Raw genomic sequence first — 17,253 nt, forward strand, 5'->3', positions numbered from 1 at the left:
CATTACTATTTTCGTGTCATTCGCAACGTTACCGACAGATTTAGAATGAATTTTAATTTCTTTCATAGTCAACTCACATGTATTTACGCAACACTAGAACTGTTTGCCTATCAATACTAATTCAGTGAATAGTTTCTCAACTGACGATCATTTGCGAATTTTCAGGTCGGTATGGCAGTCACATTTAGCCACGAAAGTCGATAAGATGAAAGGTAGAATTTGCCTTAGCTAAATGAACTTTTAAAAAATTTATACCGATGATCGATTTGTTGAAATAATATTTATTAAATATTTATAAATATTCCATTTCAATTTGACGTTCAGTTTTATTTGTATCTTAATAAATTAATCGAGTGTTATGTTTATACACTGAATCTGTAGTCTCGTCTTCCGACAGATCGGAATGTAGATTTATTATCTGTATATCACTTTTTTCTATTTCATCTTTCTGCTGCTTCTGAATAAAAAATTCAAATTGATAAATGTACGTATTTTGCGATCGAAAAGCGATGCAATTATGTTACCTTTGATATATTAATCACTGGATTCACGTACTCGTGTTCCCCCGGAGGTAAACTGGATATATGTGACGGTATCTCGCTTCGTCGTTCGTACCTTGGATTTTGGAAATGAATACTGCAAATGAGAAAGATATTTCCATATAGAAATTTAAAAAAAATGAATAATTATTTTGAATTATTTGAAAATGATTTACTTCAGAGTATTTCTTTTCGTAAAAGTGGGTTTGATTTTGTCATAGTACAAATACACAGTCATAATGCTGACGCATCCCAATAACGCGACGATTATTCCAATCAACGCTCCATTTTGTTGACGACTGATTTTTTTATTATCCGTACTCAGATGAAATTTAATTCCTGTATTTATGTCTTCTGCGCAAGTGCCTTTGGAATCATTTGGGTGTCCATTGTGGCAAATACATAGAGAATTATTCCTATCCAATACGCACATGTAATCGCATTTATGATCCTCGCAAGTGTTTCTTCCTATTCAACAAAGTTGCAAAACGCAAATCAGCATATTAGAATAAACAAAAATGTATTTTCTTTTACTTTCGAAATATTATAGTTCAAAAAATAGCAGCAAAAGTTTGTTAACACTTTACCGACCGATAGCCTATTAATCGACTGTTTTATCGGTCGACGTTTACCGACCGATAGCCTATTAATCAACCGCTACCGGTCGGTAAAGTGTTAAGTTGGATATTCCTTGCTAATATTATTTACTTTTCACTCAGTGATACATGATTAATCATTATACTTGCCGATAGGTTGCCTCGATGTATGCAAAATCGTGAAATATTTTTCGATGTTCGATTTACCAAGGGAAATCGACGAGCAAGATTGGTCACCAAATAATTTACATTTGTTTAACGTACTGGTGGTGCCCATCAGCCAATACAAATTATCTTCGTACACGTTCATGCTTAGAGCTTGATAACCCTGTGAAATTAGACACGAGAATAGCAAGTGTGCAGATATATAAAAATAACTTAGTAAACTTTCAATTGTAATAATTTTTTAATTATTAGGTTTAGAGCACGAGTATGTTAGTATTGTTTTGGATGCATCGATACATAAGAAAGCCTTGAATAATTAGCTAATACCGATTCGACTGTACTCACATCCGTTTTCAAGAATTCCACGCGATCAGAACCGTCGAAATTTGAAGACTCGATAGTTTTTAAGAGAGTATCCGACCAATATAGTCTATATCTCATGTGATCGATCGTTATCGCGTAGACGATACCAATTTTCCGTGAAACAATCGTTGTTACGCTAGAACCCGTTGTACTGGACCTACGTATCGCACTGGTGGGCTGGTTGTACTCTATCCAACTTGTTTGACTCCAAAATAGCAATCTGGATCACAATTTTATATAATTGTAAAACATTATAAGTCCAACAATAAGTTCGTTCGCTTTTCAACATTGCATTAAATTAAAGATAACGCGAAGCAGTTTAAAAACTCAAATATACCCCTGTTTTGGATCGACAGCAACAGACATCAGCTTGATTCGTGATCCTATAGTAACCAGGTTCGCGCACTTCCGTTCCTCTAGATTGCATACCTGAAAAATTATCAGTAGACAATTACTTTCGTGACATACTAGATTGGGTAAATATTTCATTAACAACAATATTGTACCTTGATACTGCTCACGTGATCGTTGTCGCCAAAATACACATTGTCTGTGATCCAGTCAACGGCGAGCGCTTCCGGTCTTCCAAGGCCGGTGATAGTCTTTCGTTCCTTGCTCTTTATGTGTAATTTATTTATCATACCTAACACATCTGAGGACAATGAAAATTACATAAAAATAAAAATAAAATTATACACACAGTGACTTGGACAATGTTTTGAATTTTCAACAAAAATTAAACGATCGTGTTATTTTTATTATTCTGGCCAAAACATATACTTTTTTCGTGGAATTGGTTATTTCATCCAACGCTTGCATAAAAATAAAAATAAAGTTAAATACACAGTGGCGTGTACAATGTTCTTTTCAACCAAAATTAAACGATCGTGTTATTTTTATTATTCTGGCCAAAACATATACTTTTTTCGTGGAATTGGTTATTTCATCCAACGCTTGCATAAAATTAAAAATAAAGTTAAATGCACAGCGACGTGTACAATGTTCTTTTCAACGAAAATTAAATGATCGTGTTATTTTTATTATTTTGCGCCAACGTTTTAATTGGTTTTGCATCACAACTGATGTTCATCTTCCCAACAGGCTTAATATTTAATCCACAAGCCTTTGGTCTTGATAACGCTTCGATTCGTTTGCAAACGCTGTGACACACGTTTCTTTTGTACCGATATACGCATTAGCTTATCGCGGTCTTACCGTTGCTCCAATAGATGGTTTCCATTCTCGCGTTTACGTCGATGCCACTTATTTCGGAATTCAATTCAGTGTGCAGGACCGTAGTCGAGCTTAAACTCTGCGACAATTTCCTGATGTGTTTTCCAGAGACAGAGATTATTTCCATGGGTGGTCCTGTTGTAATAAGTCGTATCAGAATTGATCAAATCGATTACGTTCTTGGACCCTTACCAGCCACTTTGCAAGAGATTTTGTCGCTTCGAAGCACGTATCCCTCGTAGCAAGAGCAAGTGAAGGATCCGTCCTTGTTGTGACAAGATTGCGGGCAAATGTTACGTTCGCATTCGTTGATGTCTTCGCACGATCTTCGATCGCTGCTCAATCGATATCCGGTCGGGCAGCCGCACATTGGGCCAAGGGGTGTCTTGTAGCATATATTTTCGCAGGGATTATTTTTCGTGCACGAGAGCGCTGGAAGAACAATAAATCTAAGAAGTACTTTTTAGGCTTTCGCGGCCATAGTGATTACTACTAGAATTGGCTTCCGGGTTGGAGCCGCGTTCAGAAGACGAGAGATAAATAATCTCTGATACTGTAGTATCTCTCTGTAGACTCTCGCGTCTTCTGAACGCGGCTCCAACCCGGAAGCCAATTCTAGTAGAAATCTAAGAAGGTTTAAAAAATTGCAAATTCAAATTGCTCTGTTAATATTTTGCATTATTTGACGCGTCGATAGTCATGGTCTCTTTATTATTACGATACTTACTACACTCTCCAAATTCATCGCTTCGATCCGAACAATCCGCTATCTCGTCGCACACTTTCTCAAATGGCAGGCAAACTCCGTTAGAACACTTGAATTCTTTGCAATTAGACATCGTGCTTGAAACGATATTTCTCGATTTACTACCGTCGCAATCTCTTTCGTCGGATCCATCGAGGCAGTCGTTGATCGTATCGCAAACCCACGAGTTGTCGATGCAGTTTTTATTGTCGCAAGTGTACTCCCCTTTCTGGCAACGAGCACAGTTACGCTCGTCGTCGTTCTTTGGACAATCCTGGACTCCATCGCACCTATAAAATAAAGAATTTTCGATTTATCAATTAATTTCTACGCGACTTTAAAAGAAATATCGACTTTTTCACGCGATTTCGAGATTTTTTTTTGGAGTTTTCGCTATATTTTTTTAAGTCCATACGTGCAATCGAAACTACCATCTTATAGTTTAGAATTCTTATTGTGTCTATAACAGTTAGTGATAATCTTTGTAAACATTAGAGATTTATTAAGTAGATTTGAAATTTATTCGAAAACTATCTTGAAAATCTTATTTTCGGTTGCAACAGTGGTTTTCCCTTTCAGGGACCGATCTATGGGGTGGGTGGTCGGCCATATTTGAGAGTGAGTTTGGATGACGCACCTTACTCGTTCTGGAAGACACATTTCCGTATTATAACATTTGTACTCGTTCGCTGTGCAATTGACGAATTTCTCCTTAGCCTTTTGCGTACAGTATTGCTCGTCGCTGTAATCCTGACAATCATCGATTCCATCGCACGTTAACGTCTTGTCTATGCAACGGCCATTGCTGCACGTGAACGTTTCAGGTGGACACGATTGTCTATGGCACGTTTCACTTTCGTCAGAAGCGTCTGGACAGTCCACCTGAATCAAAATACAAAATAAAAAGATTACGATCGAGAGTTTAAGCGAAACATGCTATATGCATGTGTTCGTAATGAAAAATTCACGTTTCAATTAATTCTGTCCATTCAAACATACAGAGTGCTCGGCTACACCTGGGGAAAAATTTTAATGGGAGATTCTACAGGCCAAAATAAAACGAAAATTAAGAATATAAATTTCTTGGTTGAGGCTTCCTTAAACAGTTATTAAAAAATTTCAAATTATTCTGAAAAAATTATTTTTGGTTGCAGGAGTCGATTACAATCATCTTCGGTGAATAGACATATCCCCGAAATCCCACCCATTTTCTAAAAAAAAATTCGAGAAGGTGTGAAATTTTTCGACGGAAAAAAAAGTTTCAAATCGTTCTGGAAAAATTATTTTCGGATGTGGAGGACAATTAGAATCAATTTTTGTGATTAGATATCCCCTCGAAATCCTGCGCATTTTCAAGAAAAAAATTCGAGAAGTGTGAAATTTTTCGACAAAATTAAAAAATTTCAAATCATTTTGAAAAAATTATTTTCTGTTGCGAGGGTCAATTGCAATCAATTTTGGTGAATAGACATACCCTCGAATTCCCACCCATTTTCTAGAAAAAAATGCGAGAAGGTGTGAAATTTTTCGACGTTAAAAAAAATGTCAAATCGTTCTGGAAAAATTATTTTCGGATGTGGAGGACAATTATAATCATTTTTGTTGAATAGACATACCCTCGAAATCCTACGCATTTTCGAAAAAAAAATTCCTTACCAATAATCTAATTTGAGGCCAAAAATGGTTCCCCGAAATTTCATAAAAATGCCATAACTTCTGAATGAATTGGGGGATTTTAATGTTTCAAACGGCAAACAACGCGTATTTTGGCATAGAATATGTAGAAATTCCAAAAATATTCGAAAAGTTGCTCCTTGATCACGGAAAATGAGAAAAACCCCTATAAAAATGGTCCAATTTTCAAACATCCATAACTTCTACAATAGTGAACGTATCTCATTGAAACTTTTTTCTAAAGTAGAGTTCGTGGGTATCTACAAAAAAGTATTAGACATGTTTTCTGTAGAGCGTCAAATAAAATAACTAAAAATGAAAAACGAATTTCTAAGAAATATCGGTGCCTAAAATTGAAAAGATTCCAAACGTTCCGAAAAAATTATTTTCGGTTGCAGGGATCAATTACAATCAATTTTGGTGAATAGCTATACCCCCGAAATCCTACGCAGTTTCGAGAAAAAAATTCAATAGGTAGACAAATTTTTCGGCAAAATTGAAGAATTTCAAATCATTCTGGAAAAATTATTTTCAGTTGCGGGGGTCAATTGCAATAATTTTTGGTCAATAGACATACCCCTGAAATCCTTAGCGTTTTCGAGAAAAAAATTCAGTAAGGGCGGAACTTTAAACGTTAATAACTTTTTAACGAAGCCTCAATCAACAAATTACAATTCTTGATTTTCGTGTTATTTTGGCCTCTAGAATCTCCCGTTACAATTTTTTTTAGGGGTGGCCGAACACCTTTGTATAAAAGTAGATGGAAATCGAAATAACACGTTACGTAAGGAACGATCATGAAAAACAACTTCCTGTTCGGCGACGTTTAGTTGAATTTGCATTAGAAGAATGCATTGCACGCCGTGACTCCGTCCTATGATATTAATAGGGATCATGGGACTCACCTCACCGTCACAGTTCCACGATTTCGGAATACACATTCCCATGTCGCATGAGAAACTATCAGTGTCGCAAACGTGTTTGGAGCAATCCATTTCATCGGAAAAATCAGAACAGTCGGGTTGCCCGTCGCATAAAAGATATTTTGATATGCATTTTCCTTCGTGACATTGAAACTCACCTAAAAGACATAAAATTTGTTGAGTGATCGTTGGTTCTCGAAGCATCGCTGAGCTTTATTCAACTTTCTATCGAATATCAATCGCGACAATATCATTTATTCGTTCAGGTATGCAAACTCAACGTTTCCTATCGCGCGGAACAGATTCAGTATAAAAATCCAACAGAAGAGATCTCAAACTTAATCTTAATACTTTATCGAAGTGCTCATATCGCTTAAACCCACCCTTTCTATATTATTTAAATAAAATTTGAAATCAATAAGGAAGAGTACGAATAAAATTCTATTTAAATATTAATTAAAAATAATATTCTATTCAGATTTAAAATTCGTAAAGTAGTGAATTATTACGCGGCGAAGTATATCAATAATAATTTCTTTGAGCTTAAGTAACGATTGATCAATTCAGCTATAATCACACAAGCACAACTACACTATGGTTTTAAACAATATTAATTTATTGAGTAATAATCGAGTTTTCTGTTCGTAATATAATTATATACGAACACTGCTATCGAATAGTTCTTATCTTTGATCTACATCATATTGTTCGTTCATATACACAGTATATATCTAGTATAACGTTTCGCTAAATTTAAACAGTCTTATTGTTGTAAACAATGAAGATGTTGTAAATAATATTTAGTAAATGAGTGGATTTACTAGAGTTGCATTCTTTTTTATCACAGTCCTCCTCGTCCGATCGATCTATACAGTCGTAATGGGAATCGCAACGTGCCGTCTTGTTAATACATTCCCCGCTTTTACATTGAAATTGATTGTCTTTTGTACACTTCGACAATTCCAGTTCGCCGCACACGCCTGATTCGTCTTCGCCGTTAGGGCAGTCTTTAACGCCATCGCATCTGAAATTGTCACGAAAACGATGTTGTAAAAAATCGAAGGATATCTTTATTTTATTTACAAACGTACAGTAATGATTTTAATACCGTACCTTTGATGCAATTTTATGCATATATCGTGTTCCCCGCATTTTATTTCACCCCGACTGCAGGCAGTTTGAGGAATGCACGTTCGATTGTCTGCACTCAGCATCATGTCGGGTGGACACGCGCAAATCTGGGGATTTCGAAGAATTACAAATTTTCGATCGATTTGCAAACTAACTTCGCTCGTAGATTCGTTTATAAATTAGAATCTGCCTGTTAATTACAGTATTTATGACTTACGCCAGAACGGGGAGTAGACACCAGGCACACGTGAGAACAGTTTCCATTGTTTCTGCGACATTTGTGATCATTTACATACGTTTCGCGTAACCCGACTAAGTGCAATATATTCGAACTTTCCGGTATGTCTGAAGAAGAATAATTGTTTCACAAATCATTCAAAATATATTCGTTCGTGCTTTATTATTAGAGTGCAGATCTTTATGCAAAGAGGGCTGTCTCAACCCCTAAATACAGGGTGTTCAGCCAACCCTGGGAAAAATTTTAATGGGGGATTCTAGAGGCCAAAATAAGACAAAAATCAAGAATACCAATTTGTTGATGGAAGCTTCGTTAAAAAGTTATTAACGTTTAAAGTGCCGCCCTTGATGAATTTTTTTCTCGAAAATACGCAAGATTTCGGGGGTATGTCTATTCACCAAAAATGACTGTAGTTGACCCCCGGAACCGAAAATAATTTTTTCCACAACGATTTGCAATTTTTTAATTTTGTCGAATAATTTCACACCTTCTCTATTTTTTTTCTCGAAAGTGGGCAGGAATTCGCGGGTATGTCTAATGACAAAAACTGATTGTAAATGACCCCCGCAACCGAAAATAATTTTTCCACAACGATTTGCAATTTTTTTTCTCCGTTGAATGGCACCTAATTAGATTTTCAGTAAGGAATTTTTTTCTCGAAAGTGCGTACGATTTCGGGGGTATGTGTAACGATAAAAAATGATTGTAATTGACCCTCGCAACCGAAAATAATTTTTTTAGAACGATTTGACAAATCTTTTTTCGCCGAAAAATTTCAGCACCTACTCGATTTTTTTTCTCAAAAGTAGATAGGATTTCGGGGGTATGTCTATTCACCAAAAATGACTGTAGTTGACCCCTGCAACCGAAAATAATTTTTTCCACAACGATTTGCAATTTTTTAATTTTGTCGAATAATTTCACACCTTCTCTATTTTTTTTCTCGAAAGTGGGCAGGAATTCGCGGGTATGTCTAATGACAAAAAATGATTGTAATTGACCCCCGCAACCGAAAATAATTTTTCCAGAACGATTTGAAATATTTGAATTTAATTGTTAATAACTTTTTAACGAAGCTTTCCATCAACAAATTGGTATTCTTGATTTTCGTCTTATTTTGGCCTCTAGAATCCCCCATTAAAATTTTTCCCAGGGGTGGCCGAACACCCTGTATAATAATTCGTATCTTACTTTAACTATTTCTTATATTTTTGCATATTAAATGCATTCTGTAGTTTCTTGAGGATTAAAATTTCCCATAAATGCATAAACATCAGTCTATTTATTATTTTTCGGTTCGTTCGACTCACCCAACGCGATGCGTTTCTGGTAATGTTGCGTCTCGCTTTTGCTAGTCCAGAACAATTGATTTGATTTATACTGTGTCCAAAAGACATAATCGCCGACAATTGCGAGACTCACAGGCTCCGTCAGTCCAGTGCGGAAGATGTTGGTCTCGAAACCTTAAAAAATGATCGTTTTAAATCGCTTTAAGGGGGTATTCTAGTCTCTTCATATTTAACATCAAATCAAAATGAAGAAAATTAGTCCTATGGTATTTTTGGGGGGAAAAATTCTCGAGAAAAGATTAAAAATTGGCCTTCTAGACCAGGATTCTTTATTACGAACCATTGATCGTTGTGCTGCCAATACGACCAGTGCGTTGATCACTCCAGAACAGTCGTTTTAAATTTTTGTCGTAATACAATGATATTTTCGGTCCAAACAAAGGGGTTTTATTTCCTTCGACCGTAATTCTGGGTCCAATTCCATGCATTTTCATTGTATCTATGCGATACTTTCCATTCGCGCCAAAAACGACGAACATCACACTAAAACATTTGTTTACAACGATTCTAAATTCGAGGCTTGCACGTTCAGCTTGAAACTTATTTGTTTTTTTGTATATTATAAAGAGATTCAAGTTATTTTTCTTTGGAAATGATTACCCTTCTTCCGGTACGAGCACGATATCATGAGGTTCGTCTTGGAAATAGAAAACCGTTTTGTTGTAGGTTTTCAAGTTATAAACGTCGATAGTTTTGAGTTTCATATTCGATAAATACAAATTATTCCCAACATAATCGATGTCCATTCCGCTCACTATTGTATCGTTCGTAGATATCACGTTTTCTAGGCCTCCGGTAAATTCCCGGTCGAATTTGAAAATGGTGTCCGACAATTGATCGTTCGCGATCAAATCACCTATTGTCGAGTAATATCAGAGAAATTTTATAAAAATATGAAAGTATAGCAGAAAATTTGTGACAGAAAAATTAAGGCAAACTAAAATCGATGATAACATTCAGCTTCTCGAAAGCTTTTATACAGAGGCAATAATTTTTGTAATAAAAACTGTTGCCCGTTTGATAAAACAAGTATGATGTTCGTCTATAAATTCAGTAATTAATTATACAAATTTTACCAGTAAGAGGATTATAAACAGCCGCGGTGATGTGTTTAAATGTATTAATATTTGTTATTTTTGGTTTCCCCAGCAATTCATGCTCGTACTTTATGAATGTACTTCCTGCCGCGATGATAAGACGCATTCTCTTTTTGGTAACTGAAATTTTTATAATTTTATAACATTTTACATATTTTTTAACGAAACATTAAGGTGCAATAACATTGGTACCTACCACGGCATGTGTGTTGATCTAAATTGAGTTCTTTGTCCAACGTACAAGCACATGAATACCCACTCTCTGAATTTAGCAAACACAATTGCGAACAAGGGTTTGAATTGCATGGATTCGAAATCTGTAGATCGTAACAATTTGAATTGTTAATAATTTATTTCAATTAGAGAACACTAGGAACATAAAAGAATGATATTTACCCTGGGTTTTAAAACAGAATGGTATATATGCATCCCATAAATAGAGTTATTCGAGTGCACGAAAGCTTTCCAATCTTTACCAGTGAATTTATCACACGATTGTATGGTGTTTGATATCGCGTCGCTCCAATACAGTTTATTCTCGAATACAGCCAACGAGAACGGTTTCTTTGCCACACCGTTTAATACAGTCTGAACAAAATATGAAATTAAAATAATTTGTAATCTCCGAAGATCGTAACTTTAGATATTGTCGTGGAAGATTCGTACCCTGCGATCGGAACCATCTAGTCGTATCGATTCGATTACTCTTATTTTACTATCTATCCAATACAATCTGTTGTTCGCGTAATCGATAGATAAACTGTTTGGCCATTCCAATTTCTCTGTTATTAACGCGGTGCTATTTTTTCCGTCCATGCTCGCCATTAATATGCGCGAATTTGAGCCCCATTGAGTCCAGTACATTAAACTAAAAACGTATAATTTTAATATTCAGTGATACATTAAGAAGCATCATCGTTTGAGAAGAATCAATTTTATAGATATGTAATTTTTAGAACGATTAAAAAGTACTAAGGAGATACTCTGGTCTAGAACTTCGAAACTTCTAAAAAATCGATTATTTTAAGTTTCATTTTCTGGAAGTATATTTAAAGATTTTTTTTAATTCTAATAAACACATAAAACATTGATATCTAGACTGGAATGCCTCCTTAAAACTTTACCGGCCGGTAGCGGTTGATTAATCGGCTATCGGTCGGTAAGCGTTGGTCGGTAAAAAAGTTGATTAATACGCTATCGGTCGGTAAGCGTTGGTCGGTAAAAAAGTCGATTAATAGGCTATCGGTCGGTAATGTGTTAACACGTTGGCTGCCACGTCATCCATATTTGGGTGACAAGACTTTTCGCTTTAAACAATTAATTCTCAAGCTGAAATGTTAAACGAAATAACTTTGAATGGAGTTCATGAATGTTAGTTGCTGTCACGAAAATAATTATTAAGACTTTTAATTCATGTAGTCTACAATTGTTTAAAATCAAAGTTTTGGACTCACACAAAAACGTATAATTTTAGTCTGGCAGTCGATGTGTTAAGATACTCACCCCCTTGATGGTAACAAAGCAAGGCCCCTTGGTTTATCGTTTTGTTCCTTAACTATAACGCTACAATAAGTACCATCATTACTACAAACACCAATATGCGCGAAATCGCTGTCGGTGAAATATATATTGCCCGTTATCCAATCCACAGCTATATCGTCAGGACTGCCTAGACCTTCGAAATATAAAATATAACAAATTTAATACTATAATATCACGCAACAACGACATTGTGTGTTATTACCAGATATAATAGTAATGTAGGTAATATACCTGTTGTGACGATGACTTCTCTCTTGGAACCATCCTCTAAACTCTTAATTATCGCTTCGTTTCCGTTTTCGATGTCGGACCAATATACGTAATTTGCATCTAAGGAAACGGCCACGGCGTGTTGCAAATTACTAGTGATCGGGAAATATACTTCAGAGTTGAGATATATGCCATGGATCTCTGTTTTTATCGAATACACCAACGAAGCTTCACCACCTATAGTTAAGCATTACATGATAATTTAATAAACTTAAAAATTGAAAACACAAGGCACACATCTGTTATAATTAGACTGCGGATGTTTATGCATTTATGGGAAATTTTAATTTTCAAAAAACTACAGAATTTAGTTAATATGCAAGAATATAAGAAATACTTAAAGTAAGGTACGAATTATTATATCTAGGGGTTAACACTTTACCGACCGGTAGCGGTTGATTAATCGGCTATCGGTCGGTAAACGTTGGTCGGTAAAAAAGTTGATTAATACGCTATCGGTCGGTAATGTGTTAAGACAACCCTCTACAAAGCTCCAATTTCATTAATTTTATTAATAAAAATATGAATTTGTCTAGTTATAATATTTCTGTACTCTTTTACGAGTATCCTGAGTAGGAGAATTCATAATTTAATGATAATAAATAAATAAAATAAAAAAATATAATAAAATAAATTTTATGATTGTAATCGTGTAATTAAGCGGTTGTAAATACCTTCAGCTTTGCAGATTTTATCGTCGTTTAAGGTGTAACCAGGTTGACACGCGCATTTATAAGACCCAACAGTGTTTATGCATTGTTGATCGCATGTACCATAATTCTCGCATTCGTTCACATCTGCAAAGCAATACGTGCAATGAATTCTAAATGCAACGATTCTAAACACTTATCAGCATGATTATCGAATATTTAAACTTCTAAAAATTATGCATTCGATCGTCGTTAAGTTGATAAATGATCATTTCGAGCATATTTACCTCTGCATGTACGATTGTTCGATAATTCGTAACCCAAACGACAAGAGCACTGAGCACCTTGGGGTGTTTTTCTGCAATAGTGTTCGCAGTGAGATGTTTGTTTGCACTCAGCGTCAGCTAAAAATTAAAATAGTTGAAATATAATTATCACGTTAAAATCATTTCTTTATCACACCAAAGAGATAATAATTTTCACTGGATATATGAAAAATTAAATATAATTGATTTTTTCTTATTATTCGATAACTTTTTTCTGTACCATAAGACTATTTCATAAGAATTTTATTGTATTCGATTTTAAAATTTAATTATTGAAATATTTATAAATAAAAGATTAAATTATATTTATTATTTGATTTTTACACTTGAAAATTACGAAATAATTAACGTAAATTTCAAATGAAACACTTGAAAGCATTGGGGGGCAGCTGGTAACAAGATTTAATTATTGAAATATTTATAAATAAAAGATTAAATTATATTTATCATTTAATTTTTACACTTGAAAATTACAGAAAAAATTAACGTAAATTTCAAATGAAACACTTAAAAGCATTGGGGGGCAGCTGGTAACAAGATTTAATTATTGAAATATTTATAAATAAAAGATTAAATTATATTTATCATTTAATTTTTACACTTGAAAATTACAGAAAAAATTAACGTAAATTTCAAATGAAACACTTAAAAGCATTGGGGGGCAGCTGGTAACAAGATTGAAATATAATTTGGAGTGCAAAGGGTTAATATGCAAATTGCATCATAATTACGCGCATTTTTTAGTAATGTTTACCTTCGATTCACACTTACCCTTCTCACATTCAACGACATTTTCGTCCGAATCATCGCCACAATCGTTTTTCCCGTTACAAGTTAAGTTCAGAGGGATACATCTTTCATTTTTACACAAATATCGATCGATTTCGCTGTTACATTCGCTGGCAGGTATCGTTTTATTATCTACGAAGAATCGATTGATCGTGAAATTGATCCGATATTGAATAATTACGAAAATTTATGAAAATTTATGGGAATTACCGCATTTTTGTTCGTCACTGCTATCGAGACAATCAGGAACGCCATCGCAAACCCATTCCTTTTTTATGCAACGACCATTGGCGCAACGAAAACCATCGCATGATAACTGTACGTTAAATTGTTAACAACATATTAAATACCAATATTACATGGGCTGAATACAGGTTTTACATTCCAAATTCTTTTACAAATCAATGTTTTTCTAGAAATTTGTTTCCTTAAATCATTGCAATAACAATGAAATCCTATATAATGCTATTATTACTTAACATAAAATACTTATTCAACTTTAAAAGTATCAATCTCCCTTTGAATGCTAGCTCACTAATTGTAAAGAAAATCACAAAATATGAAAAAATTACATTTCAATACTTCACTTCTGAGTCATCCATAAGATGAATTTGCTCTACAAAAGGGTGAGCATGATCTGCAAAATGGTTAATTTGGAGGGCAAAAACTTTATGTAATATAAAACAAGAAAGAACACGTTGCCCTGGTTTCATTTTTTTAGTTACGAGGATGTAAAAAATAACAATCGATTACAGCAGAATATGTAAAATTTTGGTTCAGTCAGAGTGCAAGAGATATTGTAATATCAATGAATGCTATCAGAAAGTATGTGATTATATTTCTTTCTTGCTTTGTGCTCCAGAAAATTTAAACATGATCTTACATTTATCACGCAACTGTCTTCTTCGTCGCTTTTGTCTGGGCAATCGATTTTTCCATCACAAAATCTATCGATCGGTATACAAGATCTATCTGCGCATTGAAATTCGTCCGTTGCGCATCGAACCATGGAATTGGTAGACTGATTCACACAAAGAAAATGTAAAATTTGATTTAGTATACATTAGATATCACTGATTATGTATTATTATTCGACTAATCATTTTATAAGTCTGCTTATTGCGCTCTATGAATTCTGGTATAACACGAACACGAAAACAGAACAATGGCGCCTTAAAAATGATTTTTAAACTTCATTTGTTGTAAACGAGCACATCTTCAAGATATCTTTACGCTGTATATTTAAATTTGAACAAAGTAGCATATAAATTGTTCATAAACTAATAATTAACTTTGTCGTTTGTTATTAATAGTAACAATTAATTGAATTGTAGTTCGTTGAACTTAGTTGTATTTTCATTTCGATACAATTATTCCTTTCTTATAGAAGGAAAATTATTAACACAGGCCAACCAAGAGAGGGGATGATTCTTCGTTCAAAACTAACTCGAATATTTAGCATTTTGGATAATTATTCTTGATAAAATTAATTTCAAACGATAACTGTCTTATCTTTATTTATAAAACGTAGTTTATACTGAAATTCGTTATTATAATCGTCGAATGTACCTGGATTTGAGTAATTGTAATTTTTAATTATATTACAATTAATAATATATATTATATTATTTTTAATTGCAATTATCTTATTTTTATTTACTAAACTTTTCTAATAATTATATTATAAGTATATTATATATTATTAATTATAATATATATAATAATATAATTAAAATATATATAATAATATAATTAAAACTTATAATATAATTATTAGAAAAGTTTAGTAAATAAAAATAAGATAATTGCAATTAAAAATAATATAATATATATTATTAATTATAATATATGTAATAATATAATTAAAACTTATAATATAATTATTAGAAAAGTTTACTAAATAAAAATAAGATAATTGCAATTAAAAATTAATTGTATCAGAGTAATTGGTTCCCTCGAATATCATACGAAACAATTTTGTTCTGTACTTTCGATTCTTTTTGCACGAAGAATTGCTTCTTTTAGATTGCAGTATGATTGTTGTATTATCTTGTACGATGTTTTTCCTTCTTTTTTTTTAAATTATTATACATACGTTGAATTCGAGACAATTTATTTCGTCCGAATTATCATTGCATTCGCTGTCTCCATCGCATAAGAAAAAGGATGCGATACATCGTTTCTCATCATGGCACAAGAACCAGTCCGGTGGCTCGCAGCGGTTAACTTCAAATTTGAAAACAAAAACAAATTAAAATGTCACCTTGATCGAACACGTTGCGTTTAATTGGAAATGAAATTTACCTCGTGAATCGACGTGCGAATAGAAGATGGTTAGAACGAGGAACGCGAATAAATTATGGTACATAATCCTGTAACAATTTCATTAAATTGATTACCATCTAACACTAAATTGTTAATATTAGCCACACGAAACACTGGTTAAATTTAAAATTCTACGAAATAATTTATAGAAAATGGAACGTGAAAAATATAAAATGGCTTTCTACGTTCATCTATCTTTCATTAGATTATTGTACTTTAGTTAATTTGAACAGATTGCAAATAATATTTTGTTCAATGGTCCTCACAAAATCTCCTTTAATCGTGCAAATTATTTCCTCGATTTCTACCCTTATTTTTATAAAACTCTATTCATTTATTTAATCGTTGGTGTCGAATAATGTTATAAAAATTTAATTAAATTTAACAAGGAGTGTGAAAGTAATAATATATCGGTAAAATGTATTTAATTTTTTAATGAATTTTATATAGTAACGAAGAAATAAATATTAGATATACTTACAGAGGTTCTTCGCACTATGTGTGAAGAAAGATATATGGATATGTGTACTATTATAGAAGTGTTCTGAATTTACGAAATATTGATGAGATATTGAAATTGCCAGTTCCTTGTTACCACTACGACTGTTATCAAGGCACTAAAAGTTGATACAGGCAACGTTGGGTAGTCAAATACGGGCGATTAAGGGCGACTAGGAGGGGGTTGAAGCCTGGGTTTCGTTATTTAAGAAGTCTCATTCTTTGAAATATTAAAATAAATTATTACAAATACTAATAAAATTATTTTCGATTTATTATTATTATTAAAATTATTCTGGAATCTCAATTTTAATTATATCGATATTTGCGGGGAAAAGCAAAATGTGAAAAATTAATTTCCCAAATTCAATTCATTTTGAAAAATTTGCTTTATTTATCTTCAAATTGCAATTTACAAAATCGACTAACAATATTTTCCAATAATGTGGAGGGCTGTTTTGATAAAAAATCATGCATAAGTGAATTCATCTTTCTTACCAAATTCAGCTTTCTTTGATAATTGATTGTTTCTTTGTTATTTTTTTTAACCAACAAGTTGCAATCATAAAATGATAAATTACTCTAATTTTTACTAGAACCAATAAAACGTAATAATATATACATATATGTATATTTGCAGATGCAAACTCTTGTAAAAATAAGTCTGCTATTCTTGTGATAATTTAATATCGTAAATGGCCCATTTGAGGAAACTGCTTCAGATTACTTTTTATATATCATTATGTATTTGCAATAATCTCTTTAAAACAATATTTTAACTATTTTTTACAGCTTTCGTT

The 17,253-nt window shown here is 33.2% G+C and overlaps 1 protein-coding gene across 3 annotated transcripts; it reads right to left on the minus strand.

Annotated features, from left to right (window-relative positions):
- Positions 1 to 315: 315 nt before the first annotated feature.
- On the minus strand, positions 316 to 16,564 carry LOC122399677 (vitellogenin receptor). Of its 3 annotated transcripts, none has more exons than XM_043400531.1 (32): positions 16,437 to 16,564; positions 15,935 to 16,001; positions 15,726 to 15,856; positions 14,514 to 14,651; positions 13,841 to 13,946; positions 13,613 to 13,762; positions 12,803 to 12,919; positions 12,540 to 12,662; positions 11,827 to 12,042; positions 11,557 to 11,728; positions 10,720 to 10,921; positions 10,450 to 10,641; positions 10,250 to 10,370; positions 10,033 to 10,173; positions 9,557 to 9,812; positions 9,237 to 9,439; positions 8,918 to 9,070; positions 7,587 to 7,714; positions 7,352 to 7,476; positions 7,060 to 7,262; positions 6,221 to 6,396; positions 4,279 to 4,523; positions 3,624 to 3,931; positions 3,089 to 3,328; positions 2,879 to 3,031; positions 2,170 to 2,315; positions 2,001 to 2,092; positions 1,646 to 1,883; positions 1,286 to 1,463; positions 716 to 1,007; positions 525 to 636; positions 316 to 451 (listed from the first exon to the last, which is right to left on the minus strand). In XM_043400531.1, the coding sequence occupies exons 2-32, from the start codon at positions 15,996 to 15,998 to the stop codon at positions 338 to 340; spliced, it is 5,235 nt and encodes a 1,744-aa protein (XP_043256466.1). In that variant the 5' UTR covers positions 15,999 to 16,001; positions 16,437 to 16,564; the 3' UTR covers positions 316 to 337. The 3 variants fall into 3 exon arrangements, with proteins under 3 accessions (XP_043256466.1, XP_043256465.1, XP_043256464.1); XM_043400530.1 differs by having other exon boundaries at positions 319 to 454; XM_043400529.1 differs by having other exon boundaries at positions 319 to 457.
- Positions 16,565 to 17,253: the final 689 nt, after the last annotated feature.

The sequence above is a fragment of the Colletes gigas genome, unplaced genomic scaffold, assembly GCF_013123115.1.
Source record: "Colletes gigas isolate AHSC1104 unplaced genomic scaffold, ASM1312311v1 Colletes_gigas_Sc00014, whole genome shotgun sequence".
Classification (NCBI taxonomy): Eukaryota; Metazoa; Arthropoda; class Insecta; order Hymenoptera; family Colletidae; genus Colletes; species Colletes gigas.

What these genes read in the sequence shown, in the direction of transcription:
- LOC122399677 (XM_043400529.1), bottom strand. Translation starts at nt 15,998, where the DNA reads ATGTACCATAATTTATTCGCGTTCCTCGTTCTAACCATCTTCTATTCG. An exon ending in CGTGGAACTGTGACGGTGAG is followed by an intron (nt 4,524 to 6,220) that starts GTGAGTCCCATG and finishes ATTTTGATTCAG; the next exon opens with GTGGACTGTCCAGACGCTTC. An exon ending in ATCACGTGAGCAGTATCAAG is followed by an intron (nt 2,093 to 2,169) that starts GTACAATATTGT and finishes ATAATTTTTCAG; the next exon opens with GTATGCAATCTAGAGGAACG.